We start from the raw sequence: 19737 nt of genomic DNA on the forward strand, positions 1-19737 counted from the left end.
TGATGATGATGATGATGATGATGATGATGATGATGATGATGATGATGATGATTTCGTGCTTGTTTGAGCTCATTCAGTTATCTGGTCAGTCTGTCGAGAAACGCTTACAAGTTCAATGTTATGTTGTTTGGACAGAGATGACTATTATACAAACTAGTTGATCTCTGGAGACCTTACATATGACACTTTATCTACAAAATAAACTGGCGAAACAGACGTCACAGCGGAGAAGCTTTTATTTTATAGGGAATCTTATGTCAAGATTTCAAATTATTTTATGATATTCTCATTATATGTATGTAATAAAAGTCAGCGGTGAATGTGTTTTTGTGTTATTGGAATGAAAATAATTCCCTTTCCAAAATCCACAAGTATGAAGGAGAAAGCTTAAGATGCAGAACTACATTGAAATTGTTTCCAAAACAATTTATAAGCCATCAATAAATGTATAAAACAAATTAATACCACGTAAAATTTATATCTGGAGTTCCACATTGGACCTTTTTCCCCATCCCAAAGTATATCTGGTTAGACGGTTTGAAGGTTATGCTTGTTTACATAGTAGGCTTAACTTTATAGTTACGAAACCCCTCGGTTTTTAGTTTTCATTGAATTGACACATAGCCATCTTTTTTCCATATATGGAGATATAACTGTGTTTCGGGTAATACTGATTGTTTTTGTCATTTGTCGTGTAAGCCCATCCATCGACGTGCGTACAATAAAAGTGTGTTGTACAAGCTACACCGAGCGAAACGGCGAGATAGCTGTTCGGTTCAGCCACATGAATGAAAACATACCACGTGACTTAATCCATCCCACCCCCACATCCAAATGGATTAGCCCAGCGGAAGTCGTACGAACCAGAAGAGGTCAAATGTAGTGTCGAATTTCAATCTATGAAGACCTTATAGGGATTTTGGCCGAAAAGGTAAGGTTTGGGTGATCATTTTATATCTTATCAACGATTTTACAATTTACTTAAGTGCAATGTGTTGTATTTTTTGGAGTTAGCGATGTATTTAGGCGTAAAACCGGGCGATATGGACGAATGATGAAGCGCTTTCTTCCATTCATAATTATCAGTTCGCCCTAGTGCTGCATTCGTTAGTCGGCAAATGTGGGAACCGAGATCTGCCATCTGACGTTCTACTGCGGAATATACACCGTTGGATTATTTAATCGGTCCTTGGATTATGCAAAGCATTTACACATTTCTATGGATTTAGAAAATCATTTTCTGGCGGGATTGTGCAATGTGGTGTTTGTGGTTTAACTGAGGCAGACGACCATCGATTTTTTGCTTTTCCCCGTCGGGAGCGCGGGGCCCATCACGTTTCTCTGCCGACTTCCTGGGTTCGCTTGCTGTGATGTAGGTGTGTATGTTCATAGTACAGTGTAAAAGATTCGGATTTATTATTTCATTTCAAATCTTACACTGATACACGAAAGATCTGAAAACCACGACCTTAAATATCCAGGAAGTCGAGTGCTGACAAAATATACCCAGTTTTATCAAAGGTAGGTCTAATGTGATGTGGCAGGAACACAACGTTGTTTTTTCGTATCGGACTGGATTACTAAAATGAAGGATATAGATGTTTACTGAAAAGAGGACATTTTCGGGATTTATATACTGTTGTTGCACGGAAGAAATGGTAGGTCGACCTGCCGAATTACACGTCATGAATGATCTATAAGGTTTTTTAAACGGTGTTCGTCTTACTCCATCTAAATGATGTTGGTTGTTTTTTTTTTGGTAGGACATCAATCCTCTGTGTTGACACTTGACAGGCAGAAATAGATGTGACCATTGACGAAAATAAAAAGATGTGAATAACACATTGGTTCCTTTCCCATGAAATATGCTTTGATTTGCTGTCATAAAGTAGGTTATAAATGTAATTATCAAAGAGATCAGTCACCTTTGAAAAATATTGATTTAAGCTGATCAGCTGTACACTTGACAAGTGATCATATAGAAAGATGCCCCCCTCCAATGAAATTGTCATTAATTCTCTGAACATTGATTTGAATGTCATCAGTTTAAATCTCAATCCTCGTTTGTATTTATAAAATGGGTCATGTCATGATTCTCTACTGTAAAAAAAAGAGAAATTAGTCAGTCAACACTATTTAAATGTATATGTATTATTTTTTCAGTGGTATTTTTGCCGTTTAATAGGCTGTTTCCCCAAATTAAACTGTAAAGGTTTTTCATCTTTTTTTCAGTGATATTTTTTGCACTGTTTACAGTTGAAAACCGTCTGTTTCCCCTAATTAAAAGGCATTGATTCTCTGAAATGACAAAAAAAGCAATACCTTCCCAATTTTAAAGACAACACGACTGTATTTGTTCAATTTATGCAGGCACAGACTGCTGTCAAAGTTAGGTAGATAAACACTTATCTTTATGACAATATATAATGTAAGGCAATGTACAAATCATATGAATTATTATCAGCCATAGATATGGGATAGATATAATCTCATTCATAAACTCCCTTTTATAGATAAAGTATTAAAAGAATTTCAATTTTCAAATTAATTTTTTTATAACACATCTGTACTCATACATTATGCTAAGTCTGACTGAAATATATAATGTAGAACTTACGGAGCAAATATTCATCAGAAAACCTTGCACGTTATATTTATACTAGTAGCCTGTTGAGTATTTTTATTAGTGGAATATGAATGCTAAGGCCTGACAATTCATTTAATATGTATATATGAACACACTCCTTAATTTCTAATCTATTTGCTGTCTCCTTACTCCAACAGCTGTACTGGTAGAAAGCTGCATATTCATAATTTCCTTCTTTTTTTTTTTTGTGGCCCATCCTATATAAATTCAGCATCCAAAGACAACATTTTAATATTGCACTGATTAGGTATCATGGAGCCTTAGCAAAATTAATTGTTAAATGAAAATGAAGGTTATAGAGCATTCCAAAGGAACAATCTTTTTCTGAATGGAGAAAAAATAATTTGCACTGGTGTCAACTCTGTTGATAGAGAAAAACCATGAGCTAGCCAAGAGAGTTACCACTTTACAATTATAACTTACCAATGTAATGACAACATATACACATTTTTTTTCATTTTCGCCAAAAGCTTCAGCTTTAAATACATGCTAAATTTTCTAGGCAATGTGTCAGCAATTGAATTTCATAATTACTTGGTAGAGAGATAGATATACACTCTGACACTGGTCAAAGACCAGAAGGAATGGACAATCATTGTCAGTGGACAGTGGATAGCATGTCTGCAACTCCTCTAAACCAGGTTTGATGCCATAGTTGAAGGGATATGTTGTTTTCCTGTATCTTTTGACCCATCAAATTTGTGATTTGACTTCTGTCATAGGTGACCCTTGACCCATCAGATTTGTGATTTGACTTCTGTCATGTGAATCTTGTATTACAGATATCTAATATAAAAAGGAAAATTGATGAATAGGATTATATTAATAGGTATATGAATTTAGTATCATCTGCATCATGTGATGTCCTCTTTCTTCAATCTGTTTCTTTCATTTGATTTTGCTCAGAAAACAAAACTAAGATATGAAAAAAAGACATGTTGGCAAAACAGATTCCTCTGTATCAAGTACTTGATCAATCTAGAATAACTATAAAGTGGCATGTGATTGTGAGGCAGATGTAAAGATGTCTTCTGTGTTGAATAACAATATTTTGTGGTAACATACTAACCTATTATACAGATGTTTTGTGGTGAATCTGTCTCCTGTCCAGAGTAACATACTAACCTAGTATATAGATGTTTTGTGGTGAATCTGTCTACTGTCCAGAGTAACATACTAACCTAGTATATAGATTCTTTGTGGTGAATCTGTCTACTGTCCAGAGTAACATGCTAACCTAGTATATAGATCCTTTGTGGTGAATCTGTCTACTGTCCAGAGTAACATACTAACCTAGTATATAGATTCTTTGTGGTGAATCTGTCTACTGTCCAGAGTAACATACTAACCTAGTATATAGATCCTTTGTGGTGAAGTTGTCTACTGTCTAGAGATTTTGTTGTGAAATATTGTGGCCTGTCCTGAGTAACATACTAGCCATGTAAATAGGACTTTTTTGGTGAATCTTTTCTATCCCAATTATTAAATAAATTTTATTGGTAAAGCTGACTAACATACTAGACAATGTTTTGTATCTTTTTTTGATACTTTTAAAATAACAAAATGACTAGTACTACATTGCCAGCACAAGCAGGCTTTTTAGTATTCAATAATCCAATTTTTCAATAGGGTTGTTTCATTAACTGGGAAATGAAATATGTTTGGAATGAGCTACAGTGTTATATGGCAAAAATTGTTCAAATGTCAAGTGTTCTGTAGAGTTGTTTTGAATTAATGAGGTACCCTTCCCATCATCTGCTCATCATCTCAGTTTAGTTTCTCCAGGGCTTCTTAATTATTAGTCTTGTACCAGGTATAGCTTTAGACTTGAGAAATTTTTCCTGCATAATAAAACACAACACAGTAATTTTATCATGTAGACTTTGTGTCTACTCTACCATGCTTATACTCACCCTGGTGATATACTAGGAGTGGATTAGGAGAGGCAGCTGTATCAGGGATGTTTCATAATTCTAGCTAGGGATGGTCTGAATGGTGGCTGTATAGACATGTTGCTCAATAATTTAACCATCAGTATAGATAAATTTGGTAATCTTTTTACTTCATAATTTGAAAAGCAGAAAATTACAGAAAATTTTCCATGATTATGATATAATACCCCTCTACCTATCCTAGGTCATATGAAATGTTGGGTCATTCATAAATAAGTACTCTTTTCAAAACAAGTTATGATCAGGATGTGAAAAGACAATTATTCTCCTTCACAACAAGAGTACAAACTTGATATCCTGCTGACTATCCATCCATGAAGCTGTTCGGAAATTGTATTGACTCCTGGTCGTAATAGGTCTGGGAAACCAGAATTTAAAAGAACTACACATAGTATATGTACTTTACTGATTCATCATCAGTAATGATTAGTAGATGTGATTCTCAAGACATTCACATGATGAGTATCGGAAGGTGGAAGCTGGAATGATTTCCATTGGAAAAGGAAGAGTAATTAGCTCCATATTCATTCATATTTTTGAGTCCTGGACTCCTGCTTTTCCTGTGGGACTCCCCTCAAATTTTGAGAATGAACTCTTATCTTTTTTAAACTCTACTTATTCAAGTTTTAGAAATGTTAGCTCTGGACTCGGCAGAAAAAAATCTACTGAATTACTGTGGAGAATTACTGCTTGTATTCTGCACATCCTCATGTATCTATTCCTTGTTCCTAATGTTAAGTTCAACCTCATGTGATATCCCATCTGCCAGTCAGAATACACAGAGGTCTTGATTCACCAGTTTACACAGTTTGGTATCATTTATTTTCTCTAGTATTACACTAGATTGCTTTCATCCACGAGGCTGGCTATATTGTATATGCTGCCATGGTTAGAGTCTGGACATTAGTTTTGTAATTATTATTAATATTAAAGCTTTCCATTTGTAGTGATAATGGACTCCCTTGTTCACTGACTATCATTTGATTTTAACAGTGATGTAAACAGTTCCTACACGGAACAAGATAGGGTAAAAACAAAATCACACCAAGAAAAAGGAAAATCTGTTTTTATTTTTAAATATTTCTACGACACTGGATGTGAGAGATTAAAAAAAAAAAAACTATGACCCTTGCTGTAATAGATTTCAAAGATTTCTATTTCCCTGGTTGTGGTAGATTTTAAACATCTCTATGACCCTGGCTGTGATCGATTTTAAACATATCTATGACCCTGGCTGTGATCGATTTTAAACATTTCTAAGATCCTGGCTGTTGTGAGGACATTTAACCCCATTAACAGTATAAATATGTTACTACTAAAATATAGACTACTTTAACACAAGTAATCAAGTATTCAATTTAAGTGAGGTCAGGTCAAATGTTTTGTGAAAAGTTAGGCAAAGACTCGCAGAATGCTGCATGAGTTTATGATAACGAGGCTCAAATGTATACATGTTTAATAAAATGAAGATAAAGACATTGACTGATGTACATATCAATGTTAAAATTGAAAACATTCTTTAATTTCATTAAGTTAATAGTATTGTTTTATGAAGTAGACACAACTGGCACTACACAAATTTAATATCTAGGTTTAGCTACAGGCCATTCACTTCAGTGTTAGATGAAAGATAATAACTAACAGAAACAGGATACAGGTGAGGTGGTGATGTAAGATGGGTATCAAACCAGTCTGATTGTCGGCAGTACACAGGTGATGTAAATGTGATGGTGGTCAGTCTGATTGTCAGCAGTCCTAACACAGGTGATGCAAATGTGATGGTGGTCAGTCAGATTGTCAGCAGTCTTAACACAGATGATGTACATGTGATGGTGGTCAGTCTGATTGTCAGCAGTCCTAACGCAGGTGATGTAAATGTGATGGTGGTCAGTCAGATTGTCAGCAGTCTTAACACAGGTGATGTACATGTGATGGTGGTCAGTCAGATTGTCAGCAGTCCTTACACAGGTGATGTAAATGTGATGGTGGTCAGTGATTGTCAGCAGTCCTAACGCAGGTGATGTAAATGTGATGGTGGTCAGTCTGATTGTCAGCAGTCTTAACACAGGTGATGTAAATGTGATGGTGGTCAGTCTGATTGTCAGCAGTCTTAACACAGGTGATGTAAATGTGATGGTGGTCAGTCTGATTGTCAGCAGTCCTAACACAGGTGATGCAAATGTGATGGTGGTCAGTTTAATTAACACCAGTCTCAACACAGGTGAGGTACTTCCTAGCTTACCTATCACTCATGACCAATAATTAAGTAACAGTCCTCCAAATTTGGAACTCGCTGGTCGCAGTGGCTATCGAGAGGAACCTTTATACACTGGACAATGATATTCTAAGTAATGGATTGATTATGTCTAAATTGCACTCTTCCACAATAGTTTGTGGAGGGATTTTGAAAGTTTTGTAAACTTGATGAAAAGCATCTCCGTATGGTGCATATATTCTAGATATACTGTCATGTGGATGGAAATGGTATGAAAATTAGTAACAAACTCAAAATCAATGATCAGCTTTCGTACACTGTTCATACAGATCCAAATCTACCTTCATAAAACAGTTACGATCCCAGAATGATGAGATCATGTTTTATCATTAAACAAAATGTGGGTTTAATTTGACAAGTGATAATAAATAGTTGAAAAAAATCCAATAACAAGAAAAATTTCTTTACTAAATAGCTTGAAAATAGCCAGTAGAAAAGTATACGATGAAAATATCTCATTCATAGATTATCTGTGTTAATAATTAAATGTTTATGTCCAGTTTATACATTGATATTTGAATATTTACTTTGAGATGCAGACACCTGTTACTAGATACAAATTCAATTCTTAATTCCCTGTCATCAGCATTATTGAATGCCTTAAATCTAGATTACTAATTCAATCTAGAGCTATAGTGTTATTACTAAATTGCCAAAGAGTTTAAATTTTTCCTTGGTTGTGTAGTTAGCAAATTGTGTCAGGTTCTGTGAAAACTTTGAAAATGCAGCTTGGCGGTGGTAATTTTTGAATTCTTTAGTATATGGCTAGGTTAGTATGCTCAGTTGCCAGCAGTATGTAAATATGATTATGTTTACACTGGGCAATGAATAATTCTATTTTGTAAATAGCTGCCAGCATGCATGTCACTCTGGAAAATTGTTCTCAAACATTTGAACTTAGCAAGTATGTGCAGCATTACTGTAGCCAGAATCATGGTTAATATTTAGTTCTTGGCATATAAAAAGAAAAGATTTCAAATCTCATCAATGAAAATTAAAACCATCTTTGATGTATGTTAATTTGATGCTAAAATATTTAATATCCTGGAGAATGACTTCAGTGAGTCTGTCCCCAAATAATTTATGGAGAAGGCCATTATAACACAAGGTTTTCCTGTTGGTATAATTTCAGTCCTGTCCCTAATTAATTTTGTATTACATAATCCTAATTAGAATGTAAATATATAGATACTGTACAGTGAACACAAATGCTCTATTGTAAAGTAGAGAATAACAACTGAACCATTTTTTGAAATATCTAAAAATATTGGATAACATGTTGAAATCTTCTTAATTTTCCAAGCCTTGTTAATGTATACAAGTGCTATAATTTGTATTGTAATTTCTAGATATTTATTTTAACAAAACACAATTTTATTCACCTTAAAATATTTTCAAATATTTAGATGGAAAGAGTCTACAGTGTTGAAAATTAATCTTTTTGTCAAAAAATACAGGTTTTCATATTGGCACTTATAGAAATCACAATGATAGGATTCTGTTATTTATGTATTGTTGTGTAACTTAAAAGGATTTCACTGTTGTTGGCTGCCTCAAAAACACAGAACTCTTGTCTAATACATACCTATCTGTCTAGGTATAACAGTCGCCGGTACCTTGTTCTACAAAATAAGTGTAAATGTACTTGTGAGCTTGATTTCAATATGTTAAGAAAATATTTTTGATGAATATAATAAGCCTCGCATCCATTAGACAAGCCAGGGTGTATGAGATAAGTTGTGGTCTTTATGTATGTGCTCCAACAGTGGTAGATTGTAGGGTCTAGTATATCTGGGTCAGAAAAACATAAACCACACAGTGCAAGGCTCACCAGCTTACAATCACTCCATGGGAACTGTACTGTATGAATGGGGAGAAGTAGTTTGTCTTACTGTCAGTCTTTTGTACAGGATACATGTTAGAAATATTTGTGAGGTGTAGAAAACTTTTAGGTGAGGTTCATACTTGTATTAAACATAATTATGTTTAGAGGCTATACTGTAGAGGAGTCGCATAACATGACGAACAGAGAACTTGTTGTGCTGTATTGTTATGAATTACGAAGGTTGAAAGTACACCATGTATCTACCTGTACAACAACTTGAAATATAGGAAAAAAGAGTTATAAATGGATGGTGTATGATGGATCGAAGCAAAGAGTCAGCTCTTCTAATCTTTAACCAATAGAACAAAACAAGTACTTAAGAGTTGCATGAAGTATTTGTTGGAGATTTAGAACTTGGATATGAAGTAACTTCATTTGAATTGAAATATTGATGCTTCATAATGAAATTGGAAACTCGTTTGTATTCTAATTTTGTAAACATTTTTTTCTTTGCAGATGTGACGACACTGGAAAAGTTACCTGTGCATCACTACGGCTTGGATTGAAATGTTAACTACAGCATGTAGTGATTTTAATTCTATGGTTTCTATATGAGATCAGCGCTGAGACCAACAGCCAGAGCGACTCTGCCACCGCCAGATCAGGGCAGTGGTGTTGTCATTACGCTTGAACAGGTGCGGCCGCACCCCAGACACCAGAATGAGTATGTAGACTCACCCCGGGGGCAACCCCTGGGGAGCCTCAAGGCCCCTGCCTCCCAGGGTACTGTGATCATCGGTGGTGGGACGAGGGAGAGTCCACACTCTAGGGTTATACTGCCTGGGCGAGGTGTGAGAGCGCTTAATACCGTTATCTCCACCCAGCCTCCTGTGTCTATATCCCCTCCTCTGAAGAAGGACCCCTTGATCGAGGAGGACGATGGCTCGATTATTTGCCGTAAATGTGGCAAATGTAGGTGTGGTGCGTGCACGGGGCAGCGAGAGCTGCCTTCTAGGTGGCTCTTTGGAGACAAGTGTGAAATCAGTGAAGACACTGTGGTAGAAACGTGCACATGTTTTTGTTGTGTGAAAGGCGTGTTTTACCACTGCGGTAAGGACGAACAGGACTCTGATTATGTTTGTGACACAGACCCTTGTGCACTGTGTAGTAAACCGCATTGTTGTGAACGTTGGACATGCATGGCATTGATGTCGCTGTGTCTGCCCTGTTTGTGCCTGTATTGGCCAGCCAAGGGTGTGCTCAAAGCATGTACTGTATGTTACAACAAGTGTCGCAAAAAGGGCTGCCAATGTTCGTCGAAGGCCACAAAGCATAGTAACGAACAGAGCTCACAGTCACAGTCAAGACGTTTACTGATCGAGTCGGATTCGAGTACTGGTAGTTCATGAGAACCGTTGGCATTTGTGATTGTTTTTTTTTTTTCTCGACTTATGTGTGATATAATGTGCGTACAAACACATACTACGTACCTGAGTCCCAGATTTACTGTACCGTGGTTGTCATGATTGTGTAATATCGTTACTCGTCTGTCGTTCATCTGAGGAAGACTTACTATATATATATATATATAACAATTGTTTTGACCAGATTTTTTTCTTCAAAACATTGTAATGGAAAAACTTCATACCATTCTATTCTGTATTCTGTGCCAATTGACAAATATTTTTGTTTCGCTTCTTTAAATTCAAAATTCAGACATGTTGTATTTCTCAATAGAATTTCTGTTATAGAATGGATACTATTAGCATATGTTTCTATATGTTCCAATTGATTACTATTGGATATTTTGAAGACAAAACTGAATGCTTTCACAATGGTTGATTCCTGTGGATTTTTGGCCATGGTGTATTTTACTCAATAAATATGAAATTTGGATGGATACTTTCGGCATGTGAAAGAAAAATGTGTATGCATCTTGTGAACTGAGTGCGGAAATGTGGCTAACTTTGCACAAAATAGGAACATTATTGGGATATTATAATAACTTTCATCATGAATCAGTGGTTTAGCACTTTTAAATTTCAATGGATTGTGTTAACTACCTCTTATAGAAAATATAGCACACTAACTTTGAATATAAAGTCAGCAATTGTCTTGGATTACTTAGACGTATAACACATGCATCAGGACACAATGTCATCGCAGATGAAACCTGTAGAATTTTGGACCAATTCAGTAGACTTGTGAGTGATCCATTTGTTTATCAGTGATCCAATGACAATAAGTGAACTGCTTCAAATACATGACCACCCTAAAATTTGTTTTGCAAATAACCCACATGTTTGGGCCATTATATCTATGGTTGGTCCAAAGGTATTAGAGATGAAGTGAATCTAAATGAACAAAGTTTGCACTTTGTGATTATATTGTTTGTGCCCAAGCACACATTTTGCAGCCTATGTGAACTCAAAACCAGGAATTTTGATTCTCTTCACAGAACTAGTAATGTATGTGCTCCAGTAGTTCCTGCAGTCTACAAAAATCTTGTTTCATAAAATATCTGTCAGACCATAAATTACACAGCTACACTGGAAGATGTTTCAGATTATCAGTCTAAAAACTGAAAATACTCCAAGTTTTTAGACACAGCCTTTGAATTTAGAAGTGTTTAACTAACATCATATTAAAACTTAAGCATTTAATGAAAACCACGAGGATTTGGCAGGATCTACTGGTGTAGGACTAGAGAGCACCAGATGTGGTAGGATGGGGATACATGTACTAGGTTTGGTTTGAGAAAGAGGGTCAACTTGGGGGAGGTTCCATTTCATACTAAAAAAAATAATTTTAAAAAAAAGATACTGTGGCATTACTTTTCAAAAAACCTCAAAAGTTAAGTTTTGTAAGATTTTCTTTTTTTTCCTTTAAGTGGTCGTCGGGTTTGCTTTAAGCTCCATTTCACATTATAACATTCTTTCCTTTTTTTTCTTTTTTTTTTAAATATATATACATATATGAATTGTGTATGAATCACTGATGAACTTATCCTTTGAGTTTTGAAATTTTCTGCTTTAAGAAGGACAGGGGGCATTCTATAAGTGTGTCTGTCTGAATTGGAGAAAACATTTATATGCTATCATGTTTGTTATCAGAGATCACCCTGGTTTTCATTCAAAGTCACAGTCTTTCGAAATTTCAATTTTACAATTTCAAATATTCACATGGCTTCATAAGTCATCAATTACAAACAATTACAGTATATTAATGTGTTTACACCTACATGTTTACGATAAACATTATTAACAATTTCAGTGCAATAGAAAAGAAGCTGTAAGAGTTGTTTTACCATTTTAATGAACAATTTTGTACATGTACAAAATCATCCCCATATAACATATACCCATAGCAACAGGTCACCTCAGAATGCAAATTTATCAACTTTAAGGTTTGGTGAAAAATTCAGATAACTTTTGAAGTCTAATGCAAGAGATTTCCAGATAAATGAAAGTTCTTATAGAAGTTTGCACTTATTTTAATATTCTCTAAAAACCTGTTTTTAAAGTGCAGACCTTTGTAATATTTTGATTAAAATTACTGTATAGCACTTGTATTTTGCAGGTCAACATTTTCCCCAATTTTATTTCCACTGGCTAATATTGAAGATAAAATAATTTAGAACACTCCAGTTACTTATCAGTGAGTCTTTTAAAAAAAATGAAGATTTCAATTTCACAATTTTTAATTTAGTATTGTGAATTAATTTTAACGTTAATTAAAATCTGCAAAATATTGGTGCTATACAACAATACACAAGTAAATGTATAGAACATGAGAAAGAAAATTTTGATGATTAAGTCGAAAGTGCAAAACTTTTTTATTCTTTGAAACATTTTTATTGGACACAAGTGCCACACATACCTTTTCTTTTTCGAGGGTGACAGTTGAATTCAAGATTGTTTTCATGTTTAAAGCATTTTCATTTGGTATACATTCGTACATGATGTTTTTCTTTCTTATAAATCTGAACAGGGCCTGTTCAATTGTTTGTTGTACGCTGTTAGTTACAGATATTAGTATACGATTATGTTAAAAAGTTGTTATTGAATAGATTCCAGAATGTGAGGATGTAGTTCTATACGTCACTGTACTGCAACCCTTGGAAAACTTGTGATTATCAAAATGTATGTATATAATTGTCATTTAAAACAAAGTGTACAGTCATTTTGTGTATATAAAGAACAGCCATCTATATATAGATATATGAATTTGTGTATACCGGCTAATGTAAATGGATGAATTTGCAGTTAGCTTGAAATTTGTACACAGGTTAATCCTATCCGTTCTATTGTACGTCTTCAGCTACACAATCACAGTGTATCTGTTAATAAATTCATAAAATACAGCAACATTTTTTGTCTATTATGGATTTAAATAAAATTCAAAGTAATGGTTGTAAGGAAATTCAAGATTTTTATAGATTTTGTTTTCCAATAAAAGAAAGGGGGAAAAAAATACGGGTTGAGCATATATTTGGTGTGAAGGTATTTAACACTACTGAACCTATATCTGGTTAACTGAACTGGCTGTCCACTGTCCATGGACTATTTAATGATAGAAACTGACCAACACAAAGTATCTTCCTGTAAAGATGGATACAACAATTTGTAATTTGACTTTTAACATTTATGAAGAAAAAAAGTTGCTTGAGGCACTATATATACACTTTGTGTGCATGTGTAGCAACTTGTCATCACTATGCATTTACACAACTAATTAATGATACATCATAATCTATCCTTTATTTACAAAAACAACATAATTGAAAAGTTGTTCTGGGATATCATTGACTTTTAAGGTTAGAAAAATAAGAGAAAAGGAAACTCACTGCTTTGATTGTATCAGTTTTAAAACAAAATTTTTGGAGGGAAGAAAAAAAAATCAAAACCCCCTGTGGAGAGCCCCGTTGTCAGTTACATTTTGCAGTGAGCAGAATTCCTGTATGAAGTATGTATGGAGAATGTGGAGCAGGTTCCCATGAACTAGGCTTGTTCTACACCCCATAATGGCCGAATCAGCCACATCCTGTTGTGTGGAGGAAGAATAGAGAGCTAGGGAAACAAAGGACCACTAATCACCATCCTCAGACCTTGTTCTGGTTACACTCAGTCGGAGCTGAGATCCTCTTCTATTTCTCATATACATCTGTAAGGCTGGAAAGTTTAGATGAATATTTTTATCCAAATGGGCTTGGCCAGAAGTCTATATATTACTGCAATGATATTGACAGACACTTGATACTCCAACAAAGGCATCTGTCAGACTGTCTAATTAATAAACTGTGTTTTCACCTGTGCTCATACACATTGGTTATAAAATTGGAAAAAAAATTTGAGAGTATTTGTCGAAATAACTTGCATTAAGTTTTTTTTTTTCACTTTTCACCAAAGCTTTCTTTCCTTCTGAAGGCAATCTCTGATTTGGTTTAGTTTTGGTATCAAACATTCTGTTTCAAATTTGCTTGTATAATACAGGAAAATGTGGGTTCTCCATCCTTAAGTCTCCATAACGATTTAGTACATTTTGGTATTTATACAGTACCCTGTAAACTGCATTTGTAAAATAAGATTTATGTGACCGCCAATGATATATTTCCACCATGCGCTGTGAATTGGCTTTTCATTAACCAAAGATACATAGTAGAGCCATCAACAGACTTGATAATGGAGAGAAGTTGGCATCTACCTGTAGGAGTCGATGAACCAGAATTACATTTCTTTGTGGCATATTACAGCGCGGACTAATTAGGACAAGCTGGTATTACACACAGTAAACAGTAGCTACGTTCACCTCTGTATGTCGAGGCAGTTTATGTGTGATCTACGTGACAAGTGGGTATAACACAACAGTGTAATACACTGTGCTGTACATTAATATACAGGTGTGCTCTCACCTTACATTGGCTGCATACTTTTCACATGTGTGATGTGCACTGACTACATGTGTGTTTCATGGGTGAATCTCTGTACACATATGCTTCAAGCTGAAAGTAGTATACTCCTAGCCTTTGCAAGGTACACCTGTGATGTATGTAGATGCACACTGTTCTGACATTTTACTTTTTGTAAAATATTAGCATCGGTTCAGTAGTGGTTTTTACCAAACCAAAGTCTTTATATATTACTACACGAGATACATGGTCAGTACAAAGATTCTGGTAAAATTGAATAACTGTTGTTAATCCTTGTGGTAAATTTACTGTAGACCCAGATCTACAAAGTTATCATATTCATCAACATCAAGCCTGTATTATACTGTTATAAAGTAAAAGTTGTTAACATATTTTTAATCATAAAATGTTCGATTAGTCATTTCTTTGTTGCTGTTGTTTATATAAACCTAATCATGTTAGTTCAGATTTATTCTTGGATCCTAACATCATAGATGAGTCATAGTTTAAAATCATTTGAAGATCATATCGCTTTTCTAGGACTAACTCACTGGATGGGTTAGATTTCTGATCAATTTCGTCACTAGATAGACCATGTTGTGTATTCATCATCATTCTCAGTATATTGTTTTAAAACTAATTACTTTGTGAAGTTAATTGTTTTTTAATTGAAAATTGTGGAAAAAAAACTTTCATTGCATTTTAAATTGAGAAAATCTTGTGTGAATTATAAGGATATCTTTGAACCAAAGTTCTGCTGTTGGTATACTTTACCAGGATAAATTCTGTCAATTTGTCTGCAAGACGAGTGTTGTTTGAGATGCTGAAGTTTATCCTTGATGGATAAAATCTGTGAATTTGCTTGTTTGTTGAATAATGGTATCAAATATTTAAAGAGAATTTTGTCCTTTTTGGATTAAAATTCTGTGAATTGGTCAGAGAGTTGAAAGTTAATTTGGGAAAAAAATTGAAAGTTTTTATCCTGCCACTGAATTCTGAATTGAACTGCTCTGTTTTTGACATTGTTGAGGATGGTGTTGTAGACCGTTGTTACTTGTTAGTACTAGAGTAATTATAACGTGTGTTAATTAGGGAGACTTATGTTAAAATGTATATATATATATGTATTATATATATATATTAAGCTTGTTGAACAGTCCTTGTACACATAAAACAGTGCTGTAAACAAAACGTGATGCTGTACATACTCTGTAAAACTGAGGATAAAAATATTTCAGCTCCTTCAATGGGAATCTTCAATCCTGTCTTCTTGTTGTATTTTCACAATTGGAATTCCTTGTACCAAAATTGGTCTTGAAAGACTTTTGAGGGTAAAACAGATGAATTATAAGATAGTTAAGACTTAACACACATATGAAGAAACTTGTTTTTCTCAAATCATTTGAGAAGTATCATTTCAAGGTAATACCACAATCTAGATTCGTTCTGCTTGTCAGATTTCCTATTAACATCTAGGTGTTTCTGTAGCTTGTGCTTTGCACTTAAAAACTGGATCAGAGTACAAACCCACTATGTTGTGTGATATACTTGGCAGTTTTATGTGAACTGTAAAAATGATAAAATGTCATTATATAAGGATATAGACTAAGGCACACTGAGATATATCTTGATGTACTAGGACTGGGTATTGTACATACCAGGAAATTTTCATAAAGTCAAAAAAAAATTTCTATGTACCATTAATATGTTTGTTAGTTTCAGTGCTCAAAGTGAATGAGTAAATGATAATGTAATTTAAGGGACAATATGGAGAGTTTAAAGGGGAACAGATTCTTCACAGATGGAAATATTCTGGTATATAGTGTCTTGAGAACTTTTCTTTTATACATAACCGATTGATTTGGTTCTTTAACTACTCTACCTCTTTTGTAAACATGAAATGGGTCCAGATTTAGAAACATGATATAATCTATTGATAATAGTTTAAAGGTGTGTATTGCTACAATACTAGGTTCGTGGTTTCTAAGTACTGGGTTGCAGGGTGTGGACAAATATTGGCTGACATGGAGAAAATGCCAAAGATGTGGAATGTAGAGGTCTTTGTCACTGTTGATTTTCTGACGTGTTGACCACTACATAGCACTCACCCATGTACCTGTGTTAGGCGAGGCGCACGTTGTACTTTGAGTATGTCGTCCCATGGTGTAGACACTATCGATTTGTGTACTTTGTTGCACTTGGTGTTGAAAACAAGACTTCCTGTCCCAGGCTGTGAATTGGATCGATAATATGATACTGTAGATCGGTCGGGGGCGGAGAATTGATTGGGGTGACTCAACCCTTCAGGCCGTCAGTCTCTCAATGAAATGTGCATCGATATTAAGGTGCAGTCGTGATTTAGGTCTGTTACCGTAGATACCGCGTCCATACACAGAGAAGCAACATCGTTTACTTAGTGAAATACCAGTGAACCGCTGAGGCGTCTGACGTGATAAATACTGGAAAGGCATTCGATTGCTGACAAACCAACCCAAGACTGTCGACATACCAAAACACAAACCAAAGAAAGCTGACATACTAAAAGCAGAAACCTTAGATAAGAAAAGACACCGAAGATTGCTGGCACCCTGTGAAAAACAAAACCTTGAGAGCGCTGAAAGTCAAAACAAAAATACTAAAATAAAATATCAGAAACCAAAGATACCTGACCTAACGAATCAGAAACCAAAGAGAGCTGACATTCCGAATGAGAAACCAAAGACAACTGACATAGCGAATCAGAAACCAGAGATAGCTGACATAGCGAATCAGAAACCAGAGATAGCTGACATAGCGAATCAGAAACCAGAGATAGCTGACGTAACGAATCAGAAACCAGAGAGAGCTGACATTCCGAATAAGAAACCAAAGACAACTGACATACCGAATTAGAAACCAAAGATAGCTGACATAGCGAATCAGAAACCAGAGAAAGCTGACATAGCGAATCAGAAACCAGAGATAGCTGACATAGCGAATCAGAAACCAAAGATAGCTGACATAGCGAATCAGAAACCAGAGATAGCTGACATAGCGAATCAGAAACAAGAGATAGCTGACTTACCTAATCAGAGACAAGAGATAACTGAATTAGCGAATCAGAAACCAAAGATAGCTGACATAGCGAATTAGAAACTAGAGATAGCTGACATAGCGAATCGGAAACCAGAGATAGCTGACATAGCGAATCAGAAACCAGCGATAGCTGACATAGCGAATCAGAAACAAGAGATAACTGACTTAGCGAATCAGAAACAAGTGGTAACTGACTTACCGAATTAGAAACCAGAGATAGCTGACATAGCGAATCAGAAAAAAGAGATAGCTCACTTACCGAATTAGAAACCAAAGATAGCTGACATAGCGAATCAGAAACCAGAGATAGCTGACATAGCGAATCAGAAACCAAAGATAGCTGACATAGCGAATCAGAAACCAGAGATAGCTGACATAGCGAATCAGAAACCAAAGATAGCTGACATAGCGAATTAGAAACCAGAGATAACTGACAAAGCGAATCAGAAATCAAAGATAGCTGACATAGCGAATCAGAAACCAAAGATAGCTGACATAGCGAATTATAAACCAGATATATCTGACATAGCGAATCAGAAACCAGATAGCTCACTTACCGAATTAGAAACTAGAGATATCTGATATAGCGAATCAGAAACCAGATAGCTCACTTACCGAATTAGAAACCAGAGAGAGCTGACATAGCGAATCAGAAACCAGAGATAGCTGACATAGCGAATCAGAAACCAAAGAGAGCTGACATAGCGAATCAGAAACCAGAGATAGCTGACATAGCGAATCAGAAACAAGAGATAACTGACTTACCGAATCAGAGACAAGAGATAACTGACTTAGCGAATCAGAAACCAGAGATAGCTTACTTACCGAATTAGAAACCAGAGAGAGCTGAATTTCCGAATAAGAAACCAAAGACAACTGACATACCGAATTAGAAATCAAAGATAGCTGACATAGCGAATCAGAAACCAAGAAGAGCTAATTTACCAAATTAGAAACCAGCGATAATTGACATAGCGAATCAGAAACCAGAGATAGCTGATTTAGCGAATCAGAAACCAGAGATAACTGACATACCGAATCAGAAACCAAAGATAGCTGACATAGCGAATCAGAAACCAAAGATAGCTGACATAGCGAATCAGAAACAAGAGATAACTGACTAAGCGAATCAGAAACCAAAGATAACTGACATAGCGAATCAGAAACCAGAGATAGCTGACATAGCGAATCAGAAACCAGAGATAGCTGACTTACCGAATCAGAGACAAGAGATAACTGATTTAGCGAATCAGAGACAAGAGATAACTGACTTAGCGAATCAGAAACCAGAGATAGCTGACATAGCAAATCAGAAACCAGAGATAGCTGACATAGCGAATCAGAAACCAAAGATAGCTGACATAGCGAATCAGAAACCAGAGATAGCTGACATAGCGAATCAGAAACCAGAGATAGCTGACTTACCGAATCAGAGACAAGAGATAGCTGACTTAGCGAATCAGAAACCAGAGATAGCTCACTTACCGAATCAGAAACCAGAGATAACTGACTTACCGAATTAGAAACCACAGAGAGCTGACATTCTGAATAAGAAACCAAAGACAACTGACATACCGAATTAGAAACCAAAGATAACTGACATAGCGAATTAGAAACCGAAGATAGCTGACTTACTCAGCCAAATCGAGGATCAGCGCGAACAGATCAGCATTGTTCTACTTTTACATGTTTGAATAAGTGAAAATAAAGGGGAGCTCTACATAGGGACATTTGAGAAGTACAAAGGGAAGAAGAATACCAGATGTTTCGGGAAAACAAGCGTCTTCTGCATCCAGGTCAGTCAAGTTATCTCTCGTTCTCGGGTGAGAACCAGGTTTATAAAAACCAATCAAACATGACTAAAAACGAGAAATTAGCCCTGTTAAATGGAGAAAACACCATGGAGACTCTTCCTTAAGATTTTAATACTGACGGTAAAGGTACAAGTTACCTTCGGCATTCGACCTTGACCTTTGACCTTCGCCGTCTGCGGTTGACCTTTTGGGGTTTAATATACAGGTTTTCGGGGATCGTTGTTTACGTTTAGTGCCACTC

At 35.5% G+C, this 19737-nt stretch overlaps 2 protein-coding genes across 4 annotated transcripts; both read left to right on the forward strand.

Annotated features, from left to right (window-relative positions):
• Nucleotides 1–870: 870 nt before the first annotated feature.
• Nucleotides 871–15867, forward strand: LOC132547868 (protein sprouty homolog 2-like). 3 transcript variants are annotated; one of them, XM_060211674.1, is made up of 2 exons: nucleotides 871–931; nucleotides 9216–15867. In XM_060211674.1, the coding sequence occupies exon 2, from the start codon at nucleotides 9311–9313 to the stop codon at nucleotides 10106–10108; it is 798 nt and encodes a 265-aa protein (XP_060067657.1). In that variant the 5' UTR covers nucleotides 871–931; nucleotides 9216–9310; the 3' UTR covers nucleotides 10109–15867. The 3 variants fall into 3 exon arrangements, with proteins under 3 accessions (XP_060067657.1, XP_060067656.1, XP_060067658.1); XM_060211673.1 differs by lacking the exon at nucleotides 871–931 and adding an exon at nucleotides 1093–1521; XM_060211675.1 differs by lacking the exon at nucleotides 871–931 and adding an exon at nucleotides 1093–1376.
• A 507-nt stretch (nucleotides 15868–16374) lies between these two features.
• Nucleotides 16375–19205, forward strand: LOC132547854 (protein IWS1 homolog). The gene is made up of 3 exons (XM_060211659.1): nucleotides 16375–16422; nucleotides 17260–17427; nucleotides 18816–19205. Exons 1-3 carry the CDS (start codon nucleotides 16375–16377, stop codon nucleotides 19203–19205), a joined length of 606 nt encoding a protein of 201 aa, XP_060067642.1.
• Nucleotides 19206–19737: the final 532 nt, after the last annotated feature.

This window comes from Ylistrum balloti, unplaced genomic scaffold, assembly GCF_031769215.1.
Source record: "Ylistrum balloti isolate Yb309-2 unplaced genomic scaffold, AGI_CSIRO_Ybal_v1 Utg369986, whole genome shotgun sequence".
Lineage (NCBI taxonomy): Eukaryota > Metazoa > Mollusca > Bivalvia > Pectinida > Pectinidae > Ylistrum > Ylistrum balloti.

Coding starts and splice junctions, on each gene's coding strand:
- LOC132547868 (XM_060211674.1), top strand. CDS start 9,311: ATGAGATCAGCGCTGAGACCAACAGCCAGAGCGACTCTGCCACCGCCA.
- LOC132547854 (XM_060211659.1), top strand. CDS start 16,375: ATGGAGAGTTTAAAGGGGAACAGATTCTTCACAGATGGAAATATTCTG. Junction 16,423..17,259: donor TCACAGATGGAAATATTCTG/GTATATAGTGTC, acceptor ATAAAATATCAG/AAACCAAAGATACCTGACCT. Junction 17,428..18,815: donor AGAAACCAGAGATAGCTGAC/GTAACGAATCAG, acceptor TAAGCGAATCAG/AAACCAAAGATAACTGACAT.